This window comes from Hoplias malabaricus, chromosome 10 (assembly GCF_029633855.1).
Source record: "Hoplias malabaricus isolate fHopMal1 chromosome 10, fHopMal1.hap1, whole genome shotgun sequence".
Taxonomy (NCBI): domain Eukaryota; kingdom Metazoa; phylum Chordata; class Actinopteri; order Characiformes; family Erythrinidae; genus Hoplias; species Hoplias malabaricus.
The window spans coordinates 35,597,162-35,615,442 of NC_089809.1; the positions used below are offsets into that span (position 1 = coordinate 35,597,162).

The 18,281-nt window shown below is 38.0% G+C and overlaps 1 protein-coding gene across 6 annotated transcripts in view; it reads left to right on the plus strand.

The window, feature by feature from the left end:
* LOC136708418 (lethal(3)malignant brain tumor-like protein 4) overlaps positions 1 to 18,281 on the plus strand; it is a 141,323-nt gene that overhangs the window by 47,462 nt on the left and 75,580 nt on the right. For all 6 annotated transcript variants that reach the window (XM_066682959.1, XM_066682958.1, XM_066682957.1 and 3 more), the window contains 8 exons: positions 1,069 to 1,165; positions 1,252 to 1,306; positions 1,588 to 1,673; positions 7,815 to 7,919; positions 8,076 to 8,211; positions 9,214 to 9,305; positions 10,398 to 10,543; positions 14,353 to 14,429. In XM_066682959.1, coding sequence (XP_066539056.1) covers positions 1,085 to 1,165; positions 1,252 to 1,306; positions 1,588 to 1,673; positions 7,815 to 7,919; positions 8,076 to 8,211; positions 9,214 to 9,305; positions 10,398 to 10,543; positions 14,353 to 14,429 — 778 coding nt within the window. In that variant the 5' untranslated portion in view covers positions 1,069 to 1,084. The remainder of the gene's footprint in view (positions 1 to 1,068; positions 1,166 to 1,251; positions 1,307 to 1,587; positions 1,674 to 7,814; positions 7,920 to 8,075; positions 8,212 to 9,213; positions 9,306 to 10,397; positions 10,544 to 14,352; positions 14,430 to 18,281) is intronic.

An 18,281-nucleotide genomic window follows, 5' to 3' on the forward strand; every position in this document is an offset into this window, starting at 1 on the left:
TGAGAATGATGGAAAAAATACACAAAATCCAATCTCACTGCTCAAACTGAGTTACAGGTTCAGAGATCCAATTTGAATCAGATTTGAAACCATCTATATATGTGGCTGGAATATGATTGGAAATTGGATTTTAAGAAAAAATCTGATTAAGCTGCTTTTCTGAACAAGGCCTTAGAGAGGGTTAGACTGAAAACCTGCGTTATTGTGGTACAGTTTTAGGGGCATCTGTTGCACCACAGGGACTTCTAGTCCTTATTTGACAGGAAGTTGAATGTATAATAATGTATGTTTTAATCTGTGTGTGACTGAAATCGTTTGACTGACATCTGAAGAGACGCTGATGAGGTGAATCAGCTTCTCCTGTGTGGAAATGAGCACCCATTTCTTTTTAATATATTTGCCAATGACACCTCCTACATAGGTGAAGGCATTAAAAGGAAAGCATTTATCAGATTGAGCCATTGGTTGTAAAAACCAGCCGTCATACACCAGCAGTGTCGCTTCCTCTCACTCAGTCTTAGTTTCTTACCCATGGCCAATTCAAGCCCTTACTCCCCTTATTCGGTCTGAAAGTTTTTAACATGCCTAGATGGGAACAGAACACTCACTGCCCAGTCCTGATAGGTTAGCTAATGGACATCCACATTGGCTAATATTTAAGTGATTGAGTTCAGTATGGGCCAATACAACCCATTCGAGTACAGTGGGGTCATTTATCACAAGCAGAACCAGATCACCAGTGATGCGTTCAGTGCTAGTAGTTGCACCATTTTGAGAATCCTGGTCAGTATTTTGGTTTTCTATATAAACTATATACACAGTATTCTGGTGGTATTTTCTAAAACGACTAAATCAGCACTAAGTTCCATGATTTTGAAGCAGTGGTCTATTTATACTTCCTACTCAGATGAAATACCTTTTAAAACAAGGATATTCATTATTATCAATTCAACTGATGATGATAATCCTCTTTTAATTGTTTATGATTTTTGATTGGGCATTAATTCAGATGTTGGTGTTTGTTTGTTTTTGTATATTCCTTTCTAATGTTTCTTTCTGTCATTCCAGAATCATTTGTTCTCTAATGATGCAGGGAGAGGACAGCAAGAAAAAAAGGAAACAGAACTTGAATCCCAGAGGCGTGTCAGAGGAATATTGTCTCAGAGTGAGTATGAAGATGCTCTGCAAAGACTCCTTTGCCATAAATTTTTAAAGAGATTTTGCTGATATTTCTGTAAATGTTGTTCACAGGAGCGTCCAAAAGAAGATACGACAAAGATGAAAAATAAAGTGTCCACATCAAGTGGTAAAACAATTTGTCTGTATTTGATACGTCTGTAGCGAAGTGTTCACAAACGTTTGAGTGTCTATTCATGCATTAGCTCTTCTGGCAGTTTCCCAGATGTTTTAGTGGGTTCTATTGCAGGTCAATTGCAGGGTCAACTTTACTGGGTTGTACCTTGGCTTGCATTTGCACTGAAGCCCTTTTTATCCGGGTAGAGGTCCATGTGTGAGAGAGGATTGAAAAAGAAATCTCCATTGAGTATATGCAATGACTGTGTAACTATAATTATTTAATGTGAGCAGGTAACAGTAAGAAGAAGCCCTGGTCATGGGATCAGTTTTTGGAGGAGGAGAGAGCCATAGCATCCCCTCTCAATGTATTTACTGAGGTAAGAAAACCCCCACATATGCTGTAAAAGACACATTCTTACTTAACTTGTGTTCATGTGTTGCCCTCATGCACAAATCTGAATAGAATTAAAATGAACCAATGGATGGGACATTTCAGTAAGTTTGTATTTTATCTATACATTTTATATTCATCGAGGAGATTATTGTATAAGCTTTTGTTGTTTGCATTAAGCAAGATTAACTATCTACATTTTAATACATATTTGGACTGCAGTCATGACAACAGGTCTGTGATTGGTCAGAATTTTATAAGGTGTCTTTGTGCAGAAAAATCATGTTAGATTCTCTGTAGAAAATAAGCTCTTAATTGTCATTTAGAAACAATGTAATTGGACCAGGAGTGTCTATGTGATGTGATGAGAACAGGGTAGAAAGCCAATTCCTTTCCTTGAAGCTGCAGTTTTTTTTCACTTCAGTTCTGTCTGAAATAGTGATTTTCTAAAGGGGAAATATATATAAAAATAAAATTGTAAAGCATCATCAGTCAACTCAGTTCGTATAATACACTAGTGTTCTTGCTTGGGAGCATAATTATAGATCATCCTGACAGGACTATATACGCTGCCCCTGGGCTGAATTCTCCAAGACTATGGAACATCATATCACAGCTATGCAGGCAATACTCAAATTGATGTGGCTGTTTGCCCAAAACCATTGTAATTCCATTGAGTTTGTAAATGCCTTTACGAACTGAAATTGAATGGATCATAACTTTCTGCAGTAAAACAAAAATTGAACAGAAATCATTTTTATGAACTGAGAGGTACATGAGTTACCTATCTTGACCTGAAGGCTCAAATCTAAAGCATTAGCTCATGATCTTGGTGTACTAATGGGCTGTGAGCTCGCGTTCAACAGTCTTCTCAAAACATTCACCAAAATATCATTTAAAGGCTAAGCACCAATTAATAGACCTCCATGAATATTTCACATTATTTTAGTTACTGACGTATATAAGTATGAATTAAAATGAAAATAGCAGCTTAATTTGCTTTAAAACGGACAATTTTATAAAATTGACAGAAAAACCCGAGCTCGCTACGGAAATTCTTGAACGCAACCGTGACGTCACTGGTGGACAACAGCGGAACAACGCCGCGGTAAAACACCGTTATGACTGACTGTTATGACAGTATCTAGCTAAATAACCAACATTATTCATGACAATAGCCTAGCAATAAGATAAACTCAAATTTAGAGGTACCGTTATTCTTGTATTGTGATCGAAGTCAAACTCGAATTCATCCGACACTATAAACCTCCGTAATGCAGCTACGTAGCCGAGTATAATCTGAGCCACCGAGTTTAGCAAGTCAAGCTAACGTTAACTAACACCAACTAAAACAGGCGAAGTGAGTGTCCTTACCCTGTTTACCTCCATGTTACAGAGGCTCTTCAACACCTTTCGTTGGTGTCCTTACATGCCCATATTGTTGGAAAGTGCCAGTGAAATGAGCTACAGATAACGGAGTGAGCGGATGGTCCTTTCCAAAGTGCCCATTTAAAGTTGACAAATTTAGTCCATTTTCTGGATATTTTGGGATCTTTGGGCCATTTGTGCACAGATGTCCCACTGTACATTGAATGATTGCAGCCAAAAACAACACACCTTTTCGTCATTTTGCATTAAATTAAGTGCAACTTCTAGAGTTGTTGTCCACCATCTACGTCACAGGCAAGACGCCTATTAGAGTTTCCGAACACCGCTGGGAGGGACCCAACGGTCTTTTAAACCTTATTCCTTCAATTAGTAAGAAATAACATGTTTTCTGACTATCAATAAACACAAGTTAGGAACTCAAATTCCACTGTATTTATTTGTTTGACACTTTCATATCGCTGGTGCTTAGCCTTAGACTAAACCAGACCTGAGAAAGCTTTTTGTTGTCTTTATTTCTAGCAGGATTGACTTCTATAAAGGACCCTTAAATTAAGCCCCCCCATAGCTCTCACTAGGAGTAAAAGGGGGAACACATTAGTCCCATCCTTAAATTATAGAACAATATGAGCCAAGCTGGCGTTGATTACAACTAGGGACTAATCAATTAGTCCTGCCTTAGGTAAAGACCAAGCACTGAGCTGCAGACTTCAGCTATGCAGCTCTTAAGTGGAATCATTGATGGAGAAAATAAATCATTCAAAAGAACACATTTAAATCCACACAAAACACATTTGTGTTTGAGTAGTCTTTCAGCTCAGTTAAAGGCACACTGTTTTTAGCTCTCCTGTAATATACATTTTTTTCTTTATTTCTTGATTTAAAATGTTACTTTTTAAGCTTATATTTTATGTTTTCTTGTCTTTGTACTTTCTAATGTGTAAAGTACTTTGAATGACCTTTGGATACACTTGCTCTGCCTACAGAAAACTGGACACAGATGTGCTAACTCTGCAGGTTTTCCTGAGTATCTCATTGAATTGAGTCATTTTACTTTACACACATCTCTTAAGCAGAGTTTTTACACAGTTTGTGCCTATGTTATGATTGCAGAATACCCCCATCCTCTTTAAGATGATTGTTATGATAAGGGAGAAGGACAGCTGTATTTCTGCAGACTGTAGTAGGTTTCAAAAACTCAGTACAGCACCATGGTTGATGCAAACTGGTTTTGAGCTTCTGTAAAGCTGAGTCAGGACAAACTATTTACATAAACCCTTAGTGTTAGCTGCACAGCCACATGTTTTGTTTTTTAAAAATTATAATTAGATTGCATCAGCCTCAAGTGCTATCATATATAATGTTTAGTCTACTGCGTTCTCTGTGACCCACAGCTTATTTGTTGCTTAACCAAAGTATTGAAAGCATTAAAATATCGAATACCTACAAATATAGATTTATTTTTGTTTTTTTAGATTTATTTTTAAAATATATAGTAAATTATGTCACTGTCAGAATAAAACCTTCATTTTATTATTTTTGTGATTTAATTGGAAGATTTCACATGCCCTTCATGTTATGTTAAAACTGCATGTTGTTAAACATTAAAATTTAAGAGAAATGATCGTGATTTTCAGTTAAGGAAGAATGCCGCAGCTGTAGTAGTGATGAAGTGTTTGTGGCTCCTGCAGTGTCTTTGTGGAGTTTCTGCAGACCGTTCTGTTGGAGAATGATGCAACCGCAGTGTGTGGAGTAAGCTGTTTGCACTGGTGTTGGTTTTTTTTTTTTTTTTCTTTCTCGCCGTGAGCTGCTCCTGTTGGCTGCTACAGAGCAGTATATCAAGGGAAATGCAGAAGCATGAGCCTGGAGGCAGCTTTTTGTGGAAGAGAACATATTGATTAGAGAAGAGCTTGCTGTTCTCTGTCAGACTTTGGCTAATGTTAAGCTCAATAATGGTGGTCTAAAGGTGAGGGCAAGCACATAAAGCAAGGTTGTTGTGTATTTTTTTTTTTTTTTTCTTCTCTGCACTGTTAAGTCAGCCATCCAATTAGCAATGCTGGATGCTTGATTGTAATTGGACAATGAGCAAAATAATCATTGATGAATGATCACTTCTCTAATTGTAAGGCCAGTTCATACCCAAGAAAATAAAAATGTATAAGTTTTTTTACAAGGATCTATTTTATTTATTTAATGAAATATTTCAGTATTTGAACCTCCATTTGTATTAGGGATAAAAATAGATTTACATTTATATTTACATGACATACAGGGGTTGGACAATGAAACTGAAACACCTGGTTTTAGACCACAATAATTTATTAGTATGGTGTAGGGCCTCCTTCTGCGGCCAATACAGCGTCAATTCGTCTTGGGAGTGACATATACAAGTCCTGCACAGTGATCAGAGGGATTTTAAGCCATTCTTCTTGCAGGATAGTGGCCAGGTCTCTACGTGATGCTGGTGGAGGAAAACGTTTCCTGACTCGCTCCTTCAAAACACCCCAAAGTGGCTCAATAATATTTAGATCTGGTGACTGTGCAGGCCATGGGAGATGTTCAACTTCACTTTCATGTTCATCAAACCAATCTTTCACCAGTCTTGCTGTGTGTATTGGTGCATTGTCGTCCTGATACACGGCACCGCCTTCAGGACACAATGTTTGAACCATTGGATGCACATGGTCTTACTGGTGCAATGTGCAGTTAATGAAGATTGGTGACCAGGCTGCTCCAATTTAGCCATGAAACCTCCCACACTACAATGACAGGTGTTTCAGTTTCATTGTCCAACCCCTGTATATTTAATTGTAATTCAAAATTAAAACATCTCCCACTCCTTTATCATTTTTATGAATGAAGTGAGAAATCCTTGCTTGCCACAATTTTTTAAATTTTTTTAAATGACATTTGCCATTTTTCATTTTCAGTACTTCGCAAGGTACCATAAAATGACAGAGTTTAAGTTTGAAATTTAAATTACTATTGTGTTGCACAAATGCTTTAAACCCATTTGTACACCTAAAATATTACATTTCTAAACTTATAAAAGAGAAATAAAAAAATGGCCTTCGTTAGATATGAGGGCTGGATCTAGTCATACAGAGACTCTTGTCACTTGATTGAAATGTATACTCTAGCACTGGTTTCCTGTGATAGATAATTTAATAAAGGAATCATTACGGGCTTGCTGACCTCTGACCCCACAGACAAGACAACAGATGCAGTTTTGTTTTAAATTGTTTCTACATATGATTTCACAATATTACTCAATGCATTTTACTTATTTTCTAAAAAGATCTTTTAAAAGAAAAAGTTGAAGTGTAGTTTAAGAATTAAGAATGTGGTCATTATGACAACTGTTTCTTTTTAAAAACCATTTCCACATTGAAATGAACAGAAATGATCTAGTTCGGCAGTCAACTGCCTTTTTGTACGAGTCAATACTTATGCCTATGTACACACTGAAAAAAAAAATTGGTACCAGATCCAACTGGGTTAGCAGTACAGTGTATTGGAAATGTTTGTATAGGTTTACAAATGCTGAAAAATCAATACAATTCAGATATTATAGCACAGTAGAGAAGTGTCACCTAAAATATCTGCTCTGGTTGCAGTCAGTCAGTGCATATTCAAACTAGAGTTCAGGTCTGTTCAAATGTTGTTATTATTTCATTTCATTTTAATTCTCCATACAGATTATTCTTCGGATATGTTTGTGCTGTGCTAAATTGTTTATAGATAGATAGATGGATAGATGTAATAAGGAATAGGAACGCAAAATATGCATGGTGTGATAAATCTGTTGACAATATGGGAAACAGTAAATTATGATTAGCTATGTCTCTAACAGATACCAACCTGGGATTTTATTGTTTTCTTTGTACACAGTAAGCTCTCAAATAGCAAAAATAAATAAATAAATAAATAATAGTAAATCTAAAGCTCCTCCTGTTGCCAGACCTTGGTAAGAATCCCAAAATGTCTAGCTAAATCTGTGCTGGCCATTCCCAGTTAGCGTTTGTAACCCTTTGTTACCTTCAGACATTAAGCCCTGATTCATGAAGTAGGCCTGCATCCTCCATCACACTCTGCGACAAACGGGTGACTTTCACCAAGAAGGGATCTGACAAGACATCTGTTCTTCTCAGAAATGCGAGCGGGTATCTGTTTCCATAGCAACCTGAGCGCACAGACGCATTTTCTAGAGGCATCTTGGTTTTTACCAAAATAAACAGTGAGATGCAGGACGAACAGAATGTCCATTAACGTCTATAAGAATTCGCCTCTAACGGGCAGCAGGAATTAGCAGCAAATTGCAGCTGCTTGTAGTCTGCAGAGAGCTGCCAGTCAGGTTAGCGGTAGCTGCCTCCAACACTTTTCACTGACCACCAGCTGCCACAAACTGATCAGCCAGTCTCTAACTTTTAGCTGGCAGCAGGACGTAGGCAGTCATTTAGTGTCAGCTGCAAGTCTGTCTGCGTTGGCTGCCTCGAACACTATTCACTGAACACCACCTGCCACTAACTGGACAGTGGCAACTAATAATCAGTCAGTGGCCCTCACTATTAACAAGCAGTTGCTGCTGACATTGAGTTTGCTCTGATTGTTTGGCAGCTGCCACTGACTGCTCCATTCTACCCATATCTGCAGATTAGATGTTCATTATTGCTTTTGTTTTCCTGCACCTCAAACAAATGTCAGATCTTGTGCAAATCATCTGATGCATGTGTATTCACAGTGCCAATCATTTCCTCACCACAAGAATGGCTTTAAAATGGGAATGAGGCTTGAGGGGATAGACCCCCTGCACCCCTCCATGTTCTGCGTGCTCTCGGTGGCTGAGGTGAGCACTACACTCTCAAACTTCACAGCATTATGTTGATTGTACTGTATCGTTAAATACGTATTGTTGTGTGAAATGCTTTTTGGTCAGTTGCGATGTTCAGTGGTATGACATTGACTGCTGATAGATGGGTTCATTGACGGTTATATCCTCCAGGTTATTGGCTACCGGTTGCGTCTCCACATCGACGGGTTTGCAGAATGCTATGACTTCTGGGTTAATGCGGATTCTCTGGATATACGGCCAGTAGGATGGTGTGAATCCACAGGTCACAAACTTCACCCACCAAAAGGTGAGTGACTGCCACAGGTTCTATGTTTGGAAATACCAGCTGTTCTTTACATTGTTTAAAAAAATAGAAAAAGAGATGAACACAGGACCAAGAAAAGGGTTAATTTTATATAATTAATACATCAATAACATGATCCTTTAAATTTGTTTTAGAAAATGTTTTGCATTTTACATTTTTTCCAAATGTAAGGAGCAAATCTGAGACCCCCCCCCCCCCCCCCCACCACCATTTTTGATTGTGCCACACACCATTTCTCAATAGTCACACCACTACATGAATACAAGTAGATTCCTGCTGTTCTCCTTTCTTTTTGTTGAAGCATACTACCAGCATAGTCAAATTCAAGTGGTTAACTTATATTATAACAGCTGCAGTTTTCTTTGTAGGGACATTTGGCATTTAACAGATGGTATTATCCAGAGTGCCATAAAATTTAAGAGCCTGTTACAGATGTAGGAGAATATACCATTAGGAGTCATGCCTTATTGGTGTAGCACAACTTGGCAAAAAAGGTGTTAACCTGAGTTTGGAATTGAACCTTGTTCTTCTGTGTAGAAAGTAGGATTGTTTGTATTTATGCTACACAGGCCATTTATAAATTGTCCTTTAAGTGGATGTAAGCATTCTATCTTAAACACTTGGTTCCATGTTGTAACACTGGAAATCATGGCTAATGAAAATCAAAATGTTTGACTCTTGCTCTGAGAGGGTTTATTTATTTTCTTATTATAATTCAATGCAGGTGTGCTGCAAAAACATTTCCGACAAATAGCTTGTGACGGAACTTAACATTATTCTTCAATCTCACAAGTAATGAACTGCTCGAATGCACCAGTTGTAATCCTGATTAATATGGCCAGGGAATAATGAGTCACAATATGTGTTGCACAGAATTTATGCTGATAACCTTTTTTTCCCTCAATTTCTCTCTCTCTCTCTCTCTCTCTCTCTCTACCACCCCCCCCATGCTCTTTCCCTCTGTCTCATGCTTCTCTCTAACAGGTTACAAGATAAACGAGTTTAATTGGGAGAAATACTTGGAGGCTTGTAACGCTCAAGCTGCACCAAAGAATCTGTTCAAATCCCAAAACAGTGTAAGTGCGCCGTCTTGTGCAGAATTACACAGAATCTCAGACAGAGCACAGCACAGTGAATGATTTTCTTAACAGAGAACAGTGCCTCTTACAGGCGGATTGGAGCTTCTCTCTGCGCCGGGAGATCTGCAGTACAGATACTTCATGATTTGCCATTTTTGCTTTTGAAAGAAACCAGGAAAGTCTGCTCTGGGTTGTCAGAGAAGGTTTATTAATGTCCTTAATTTAAGTGAAAGTCTTTACATTGTCTTCAGTCATTTTAATAAATAAACCAGACAGACGATATTTTACATTGTCACTGCGCATAAATAGATCGAGCCATTAATCAGGAAAAGCACAATACGCTACAAAGTCAGAGACCACATTTCACTCAGTCAGATAAGCTATTAAGTATTAAGTACATGTGCTTAATTTTTTCTTTTGTATCATGGTCAAAAAAATCAGGAAGTATGTTCAACTGAAAAACATTTCTCAGCGTTTAATGACTTTCCTTTTATTAAAGGTTTTCATTTTTTTAGGTCTCACATTTTTAAAAGAGTCTGCAGGGTGCTTTTTTTTAATACTTTCAAATTTCAGTTTTAATATTTTATGAACCATTTATCTAGATCTGAATTAAATGAAATGCATAATGGCTTCTAATTACATAAGTGAATTGTGTTCTGACTTTTTCATGCTGTTTCTTTTAATATACACTTATTAGTTGCAGAGGTACAGATGTACAGAGCTTCCTTACTTTCATTTTAAATAAGCATTGTGCATCCATTTCCTGGGCAATGGAAAGAAACATTTTGCCCAGGACTAGACTTAATCACAGATTAGGAAAGCAGATGAGTGGAAATCCTGTAACTGCTAATCTCTGGTGCTCTGTACCAGGTCAACAGTCATGTTTAGTCAACTGTTTATCTATTGAAGAGGCAAACAATGAAATGCTTTAGTTTGCAATAAAGTAAACTGGTGTTTTAAATGTATGTAACCCACTGGTAGTCCTGTTGTTTTTGTTTGTTTGTTGTTGAGTGTAAAATAGTTGTGGACAAAAACTATATTAAACTGAGCTCTGTGGATAAATATGTATGTAAACCTCTTCTTTAACAGACCCCTTCGAAATTCCAAGTGGGCATGAAATTGGAGGCAGTGGACAGGAAGAACCCCTGTCTGGTGTGTGTGGCCACGGTGGCGGACATTGTGGACAATCGCTTCTTGGTTCATTTTGACAACTGGGATGACACCTATGACTACTGGTAAGAGAAAGAAACTCTAAAACACTGTTTTATCCCACTTTACTCTCTCTCTCCCTCCTGAAGTTGTCAAAATGTTAATGAATTTAAAACAGGCAGCCATCTGCTTTGCGTAAGTGTGTCTTTCACAAAACAGAGATTTGTGTGTGTGTGTTTTTTGTCTTCTGTTAATATTAATCCTTTGGCTTGAATGTATAATGACGGCACAGAGCCGTGAGGTATATGCGAGTGATTTATTTCAGTTTTTGAGACATTTCAGTGCTCATTACTTGCGTATGTATGTGTGGAAGAGCCTATTTAAGTCTTGCCCTTTGAAACACAGCATGATTCCTGTAGAAAAGCATCAATCATTCATTCACACACAATTTACATTCTGATTTAACATGTGTTTACAAACCGGCATTTCCTGTTACTTGCATTTCTGAAATGCATGTTCATGTAGCATAGCATGTGATTTAAAATGGAGACGCTGGGTGTAATATACAAATGGTGAGGATTGATTTAATGGATATTTATAACTAGAGCATTGAGATCTCATGTTAGTTTAACATAATCTGACTTGAACTGGGTAATGGAAAGTCTTTTAGAGGGGAAGGGGTAAAAGTAGGCCTTATAAACCCCTCATAAAGCAATGAAGCAGATACATAAAGGAAAGGGTATATTGTAGGTTTTGATGAAGGAAGATGTTTTCTAATTCTTTTGTCTGTCATACTGCTTACATCCAGTAGGAGAAGCTCTGAGCCTTGCAGCTCTCCCCCCAAATCCCTGCAATCATCTCTTCTTGGCACACTGTAGAACACACGTGTGTGTGTGTGTGTGTGTGTGTTTCTACTCCTCTTTATTCCCTCCTGCTTTTGGCCCTGTTTTATAATTAAAAGCATCCAACACAGAACTCATTCACTGAAGCGAATCTGAGAAGGAAGCTATCATACCATTGGGCTTCCAGAAAATCATTGTCATCTTGTCAAGTTCTCTTGAAAGAATATTAAGAGGAAGCTGATGTTGGACCTCTAAAGTGAATAGAGCTCTGCATTAACCTTGGGGCCTTTATTCATATTAAGAAATATAACGATCATTGAATTATTTCATATTTTAATCTTTTGCAAATTATCTTTCTGTTGATGTTCCATGTGTTATTTGTTATTGCTTTACTTTTATTAATTTGTAACATCATTCTAGCTTATGATTAGTTTTAAACAGCACGTGGGAAGGGTTTTATGTAATATCAGATTACATAAAATATTCTGTAATTTAAGATCTTTATTTAATTTATCCTTTACATTTCTTAATGCATGGTTTCTTAACTTGGGGGTTAGGGGTCTTGATGTGAGATAAGTAGTGATGCACGATATATCAGCGGGCGATATATTGCTTGCCGATATGTGGATATTGTTATTGGTATTTTTAGTTTCTGCAGAGAACAGACTGTGGGATTAAATGTCTCCGCAGTGAAAACAAATTTAAAATATCGGTGATGCTCAGTACACGCGCGCGCACACACACATGCACAGCAGATTAAACGACAAAGATTCTCTCAACCACGACAGTGCAGGAAGGAGCCCTTCTTATATAAAACCCATGAAATAGATATAGAGCCATTCAGCGTCTGAATTTATTACTAAAAACATGATGATAAACGATTACAAATACTTGTTCAAACACTTCCTCCCTTGCTTGCTCTCTAAAACAAACCCAGTGCTGCACAACTTAGTGCCCCTCTAGAAACCCTTCATGCGAAACCATCAGTAAATCTTTGATAAAAATATAATTGACCTAACACTAATAAAAGATGAAATTAAAAAGTACAGAAATGTACAAATACTGAAGAAAAGACTTGTCCTATCACAACCTATGATAAAAAGAAATTGTTTTGCTTTAATCCAATGTGAATTTGCTTTAATTAACAGATCAAATTACTTGTTATTAATATTGGTATCAGCTTCTCCAAGGTGCTAATTATTAGTTATCGTATCGGTTATAAATCGGAGGTTTCGTGAGAGTGAATCTACCCATAATAAACCAATGCAAACCTGTATGTAACCATCCCACACAAAGCTGGATAGAAGTGTTGTTTGATGCCATGACACACATGCTTAATTATTCTGTGCAGACATTATTCTTCACTAAAATCACTATTTACACACATTTCCAAAGCAGCAAGAGCTGTAAATCAAAACGAAACTATCTTTTCTGCATTAGTGCTCTGTATTTCATCAGCACAGAAGGGTTTGTTGTGTATCATACTGTAGTGTATGATGGGAGGATTCATCTGCAGATATTTCCTAATTTGATTATGGCGGATTAGCTGTAAGTATTTCTTCTGTCGTGCCTCATATGGACAAATTTACTATCTACACATGTGTCACTCAGCATTTTGCTTTGTCTTTACTGCCATGTCATAATCATTTTTAAATGAACCATAGTTTTAAATTGCTGCCCCAATTAAACAAGTGTAATATTTTTATATGTTTACAAGAGTTGTTTGTTGATATGTGCAGTTGTTTTAACGCCAAAAACCGTGTCACACTCTTAAAGTTAAGGCCCCCTAATTTAATGTATGTGATTTTAGGACGACTACTACATATGATGTAATTCTCATAGCCATAATTCTCATCAACCATTTGGTGCCATTTATGTTTATCACAGCTCCTTGTCGTTAGTTTGTGTTCACTGTGATCATCTACAACATCAGTCAATAAAAGACATTCTGCCTAAACCTAAGATACAGTCTGTTCCCTCAAAGGCCAAAGTCCCTACAAATAGTGTACAAATTCATAAAATTGCCTGCTGTGTGTCACTACTGTGCAATTCCTAGAAACTTTCTGATGTATCACAACAGAATCGAAAGACCCAGCATTAAAAATTGCTATCACCAATTTTGAATATGTTATTTAAAATTTCACATCCAGTCTCTCTGTAGTGAAAAAGAGATCATGTTTTGGGGGGGGGGGCTACAAAAGCTTGTTGTGACATACACTATACGCACAAAATACACAGTCCTTCATTTTTTTCTGGAACTCAATTCAGTTTAGTTTTTAGAGCGCTTTTTACAACTGGAGCCTTGCTAATAAAGAACAGTCTGAAGCAGGTGAAGAGTGAGCAGTTAAAGCCCAGTATCAGTGGTCAGTTGGTGATGTGAAGGTGAGACTTTTGGGCACATGCAGACCACCCTATGAGGGATAAGGCAGGAATCTCCAAGTTGAAGTATGTTTTAGGGGTCATATTGGTGTTGTCTGCTGGTGAAAGCTGGCCAGCCAACGGGCAGGAGAGGACACTGTACTCTGACAATGTTTTCCCAGCATCAGAGCAGACAGGACTGGAGGTTGTTTTGCTTGGCAGACAGTTGTACAGATATTAAGCCCTGGTGACTGAACACTATGAGAATAATTGTGTTTTGTAGCTCCTGTAGCTCCTCATTAGAACAGCATTATGAAATGGGAGTGCTAGAAAGGAAGCAGGGCCCCCAGTGATATCAAGGGTGTCAAGAGGGCATTTTTCTGCAGAAATGTCAGGTACTGATGTTAAATGATTAGTTCTGGATCACAAACGCCACTCCTACTTATTCCAAAGATATTGGCTCCATCCATCTGCAGTTCTATTGCTTAACAGCAAACTGCTCAGCCATCTACTAGATGCTTGGCATTAAGCATGGTGACCTGAAACTAAAGCTGCTTCAGGGGATGCTTTTACTGTGGAATTTTATAGAGATTATAAAAGTGGGTAAATACTGCAAACCGTTGAGCATGTATTGTGACATTATTTCACATTTTTAATGTTATTTCTGCATGTGTTTTTGTGTGATTTTTGTTTAGGTGTGATGCCAGTAGCCCCCATATACACCCTGTGGGCTGGTGCCAGGACCACGGGCGCCCACTCACAGCACCTCAGGGTAAGTACCCACCATAAACTGAGACTTTTGCCCTCGCTGTCCTCTGTCTCTCAGCTCCGCTACAAACAGTTTGGATTCACCTCTTTCGATCGACTACTGCCTCAGAGCCAGTAGAAAAGATTAAGGGCCAATGATTGGGCCCCATTTGTGCTATCCATCTACATTAGGGAGGTGTCATCCCTTTGCTTGCTGGCTAGAGTGAACTTGCCCTTGTGCCTGCAGTCTCTGTGATTTTTTTAAAAAATGAATCTAGGTGCGAGATGATTTCGTTTTGTCTTTGAAGGCGGATTAATCAAGGCATGTTTCAGTTTCATTAGTCTGTCATTTTTCTGTTCGCCTTTATCGTCCTTGCTTAATGAACTTAAAGAAGACATCACTCACAAACCTGGACAACTCTTTTACCTCTTAATACACTTTCAAATGAGACATGTTCAAAATATGGTTTTGTTCTCAGTGTGCTTTTTAAGTTAGTTTTAGTTTTTCAGTTAGTTTTTCCACAGAAATACGTATTTGTGTAATTATTGTTGTATTGTAGCAACATAGTTCAATATAATAAGTATATAATTGCATCCCAATGTGGATTTTTCTTCATTATGTGCAGCCCTACTCTATTAATTCATTAATAATAACTGACTTTTTCTTTTAGAATTTGTGGTTAAGAATATTGTAAGAGGCTTGTTGGGGAAATTATTAGAGTTCTGTGGACCAAATTTGCTACACTATATGATAGACGGCTCTTTGAGCCCCACAATTACTGCAGTACACTGAGTACACTGTCTCTTTATCAGGCTTTGTCTCAGAGTAAAAATCACAAAGCTTCTTTCCCCAAACAAACAGAATCCCAGCTAATCTTCTCCCAGGGCCCTAGAGTACAGATAAAAATGGCATTCGCTTGCTGCATTCTTGTTTGTTGTCTGTCAGCAGTTTGGTTAGATAAGGCTGGGTAGTTTCACACTAATTCAATAAAAGCCCACCTTGGCCCTCAGGACCTGATTCTGATAAAGCTATGAGCTCCCGTGCCAGACATTCACCCATAAACATATATTGATTTGTCAGATCGGGGCCTAAACAAATAGACTCAGATTAAAGTATAGCTGTTGTATCCTATGTTTGACTTCATATGGTGAAGATGGAAGTGATCTAATGGCTCTTTCTTGGCCTTAAGCACATTGTCTTGCATGGATTTCTGTTGTTCTCAAACAGAATCTCATTGCATCATCAGTACAGGATATAAGTACAGTCCCTTCATCTGGTTTGTGGTTCCAAAAACTGACACTCCTCTTTTGTTACGCAATTGCCAAAACAGCCACTTATCACTTGCTTTCATACCAAAGCATGGGGGTTTATATATCTACAGTGCTACATCTGATATCAAATTATATTTTGAATCAGTCAATTTCACTGTTGAAATTATAGGTGTAATTCTTTAGTCAGCCGTCACTTATAGCCGGGTCTTTTCAGCTTTGTTTCATGGGCTTTAATTCATATTTCTAAACATAAATTTATTTATTTCTGCTCTGTTTACTCCTCAGACCCTTAACAATTATGGTTCTTTAGTAAAGAAATTGGTTCTATATAAAACCCTGAACACCTGAAGAAACATTTGCATGGTTAAATGGTTCTTTACATTATGAAAGGGACCTCAAACTGATGGAGATGGTTCTATATAGCACCTTTTCAGAAAAGGTTTGATATGCCACCAAAAATGGTTCTTCAATCAAGCTTGTTACGTTAGAAGAACCATTATGGGGCAGCTGTGGCCTTGAGGTTAGAGAAGCGAGTTTGAGGCCGGAGGGTCGCTGGTCCAGTTCCCTGGACTGGCAAGGAAAAATTTGTTCACGGCTGAAGTGCCTTTGAGCAAAGCACCTAACCCCCAAATTGCTCCCTGGGCGCCGAGGTGGTTGGCAGCCCACCGCTCTGGTTGAGTGTGCGTTGACTGCCCCTAGCGTTTAAGAAGAATTGCTTACGTGTGTGTTTGTGTGTTCACTACCTCACATTTTCTTGATTAAAGAACCATATTTTTTAAATGTGCACTCTGTGCAGTCCATACATGTAAAATAAAGAGCAAAAACAGTCCGTTTTAAATTCACATGTTTAATAGTGATAGTCTTAAGATTCAACATATTGAAAAAGAATAATACAAGAATATATCTTTAACAGACTATAATGCAATCTATAGAAATTGTAAAAGTGCTATTGACCTGAATATTTTTTTAAGACTCTAAAAATTACAAAATCTGGGTCTAAGGTGACAGTAGATCCATTCCCATAACAGGCCTTATTATAATCAGCTTTGATCCTCTCCACTGCTGGTGAATTATCTATACATCTATACTCCCACAGCTGTCTGAAGCTTACTTTGGTCAAGATGCTCTCAGTAATTCTCCCAAACTGTGATTGGTCAGTGATTAGGAGGCTAATTGCATGTTGTATATGCATGTTGCATATCAGTATTGCTAAGCACTGTCACTTTTCTCCCAATTTCTTTGTCTGTCTCTCTCTCTCTCTCATATTCATATCCTTGTCTTCTCAATCTGATGAGCTGTGTGCCAAGATCCGTTAGCCTAGAGTTACACTCTTCACCCAAAATGCAGCTGTCATCAATTTCCCCACTTTAACCACACACAGCAGTTCAGGCTACCAGATAAATCCCTGAGCACAGTCATTATATATCATATCATTTACTGGGCACTGCTGTTATCACATCTTTTTAGCCCTGCATTATGGTACGTGGGGGTTGGGGCCCAGGCCAAAGCGTAGGACTGTGGAATTGAGCTTTGGAGGCCTTTTTTTTTTTTTGGGAGGCTGCAGTCTGGCTTGGCCACAGTGTATTGGCACCATGGACAGATGGAGCAGGCTGTACGTTCTGGGGTTATGTTGGGGGAAATGTGGCTCTCGCTGATAGCAACTAGCATAGCCAAGTCTGCCCTGAGCAGGAGCTTAGCAAGGTTAAAGCCAAGAGGATACAGACAGGATCCTATCGCCACACCAACACTACACAGTCCACAGAAGATACAGAGTATGGGTCTGGTGTGGCCCTCCTCACCAATTCACTCACTCTTGGAGGACAAATTAAGTCTGTATATGCCATACGGGGCATTTGGAAGTGGCCAATTCTATTACATTTTGTGCTTTAATTCAGACAACTACATTACCTTATGCTGGGACTCTGCCAAGCATCCCCTGTACACAACACAGATTTCATTATAGATTAGGAACATGTGCAGTATGGGCATTTTTCAAAAGGTAAAGCTCTTCCTTGCCTTCTTATTGAAACATCTGTGAAAATATACCCCAGACATTCAGTCTCTGAGATAATGTTTAACAAAGTAAACTCGTTTCTGTCTCCTTCTCCTTCCAGTGTGATATTTAAAAAAATATATTAATGAAAAACCCATTTAAAAAAGCCATATCTTTTAATTAAGAGTTTACTCAGAAGATGAATCTAGGCATGTATTTGAGATTTGGGATGCAAATACTTAAATGCTAAGAAAGACTATCACCTAAGTGTCCCAGCTTCATTAAACACTATTTATTTATTTATTGTGTTTTGTGAAGGTCCTACAATTGTGCTTTAATCTGACCTTAAAACAAGTGTAATAGATGTTTTGTGTTTTTCACCTTATATATTCACAAAACCTAACATTCACATTTCTATATACAGACACTGTTTATCTTACTGTGTAAACTGCAATAGTTTGCAATAGTGAGGAAATGTGGGATAAAACTTTGGTATAGCCTCATGTCTGCAGTGTCTAATTGGTCCCAGGTTTTTGTGTATGGTTTGGGAAGCCCTGAAACCAAAGTTAACGTGCCTTCTTGAGAATGCAACTTTATTTAACAGCCATCTCA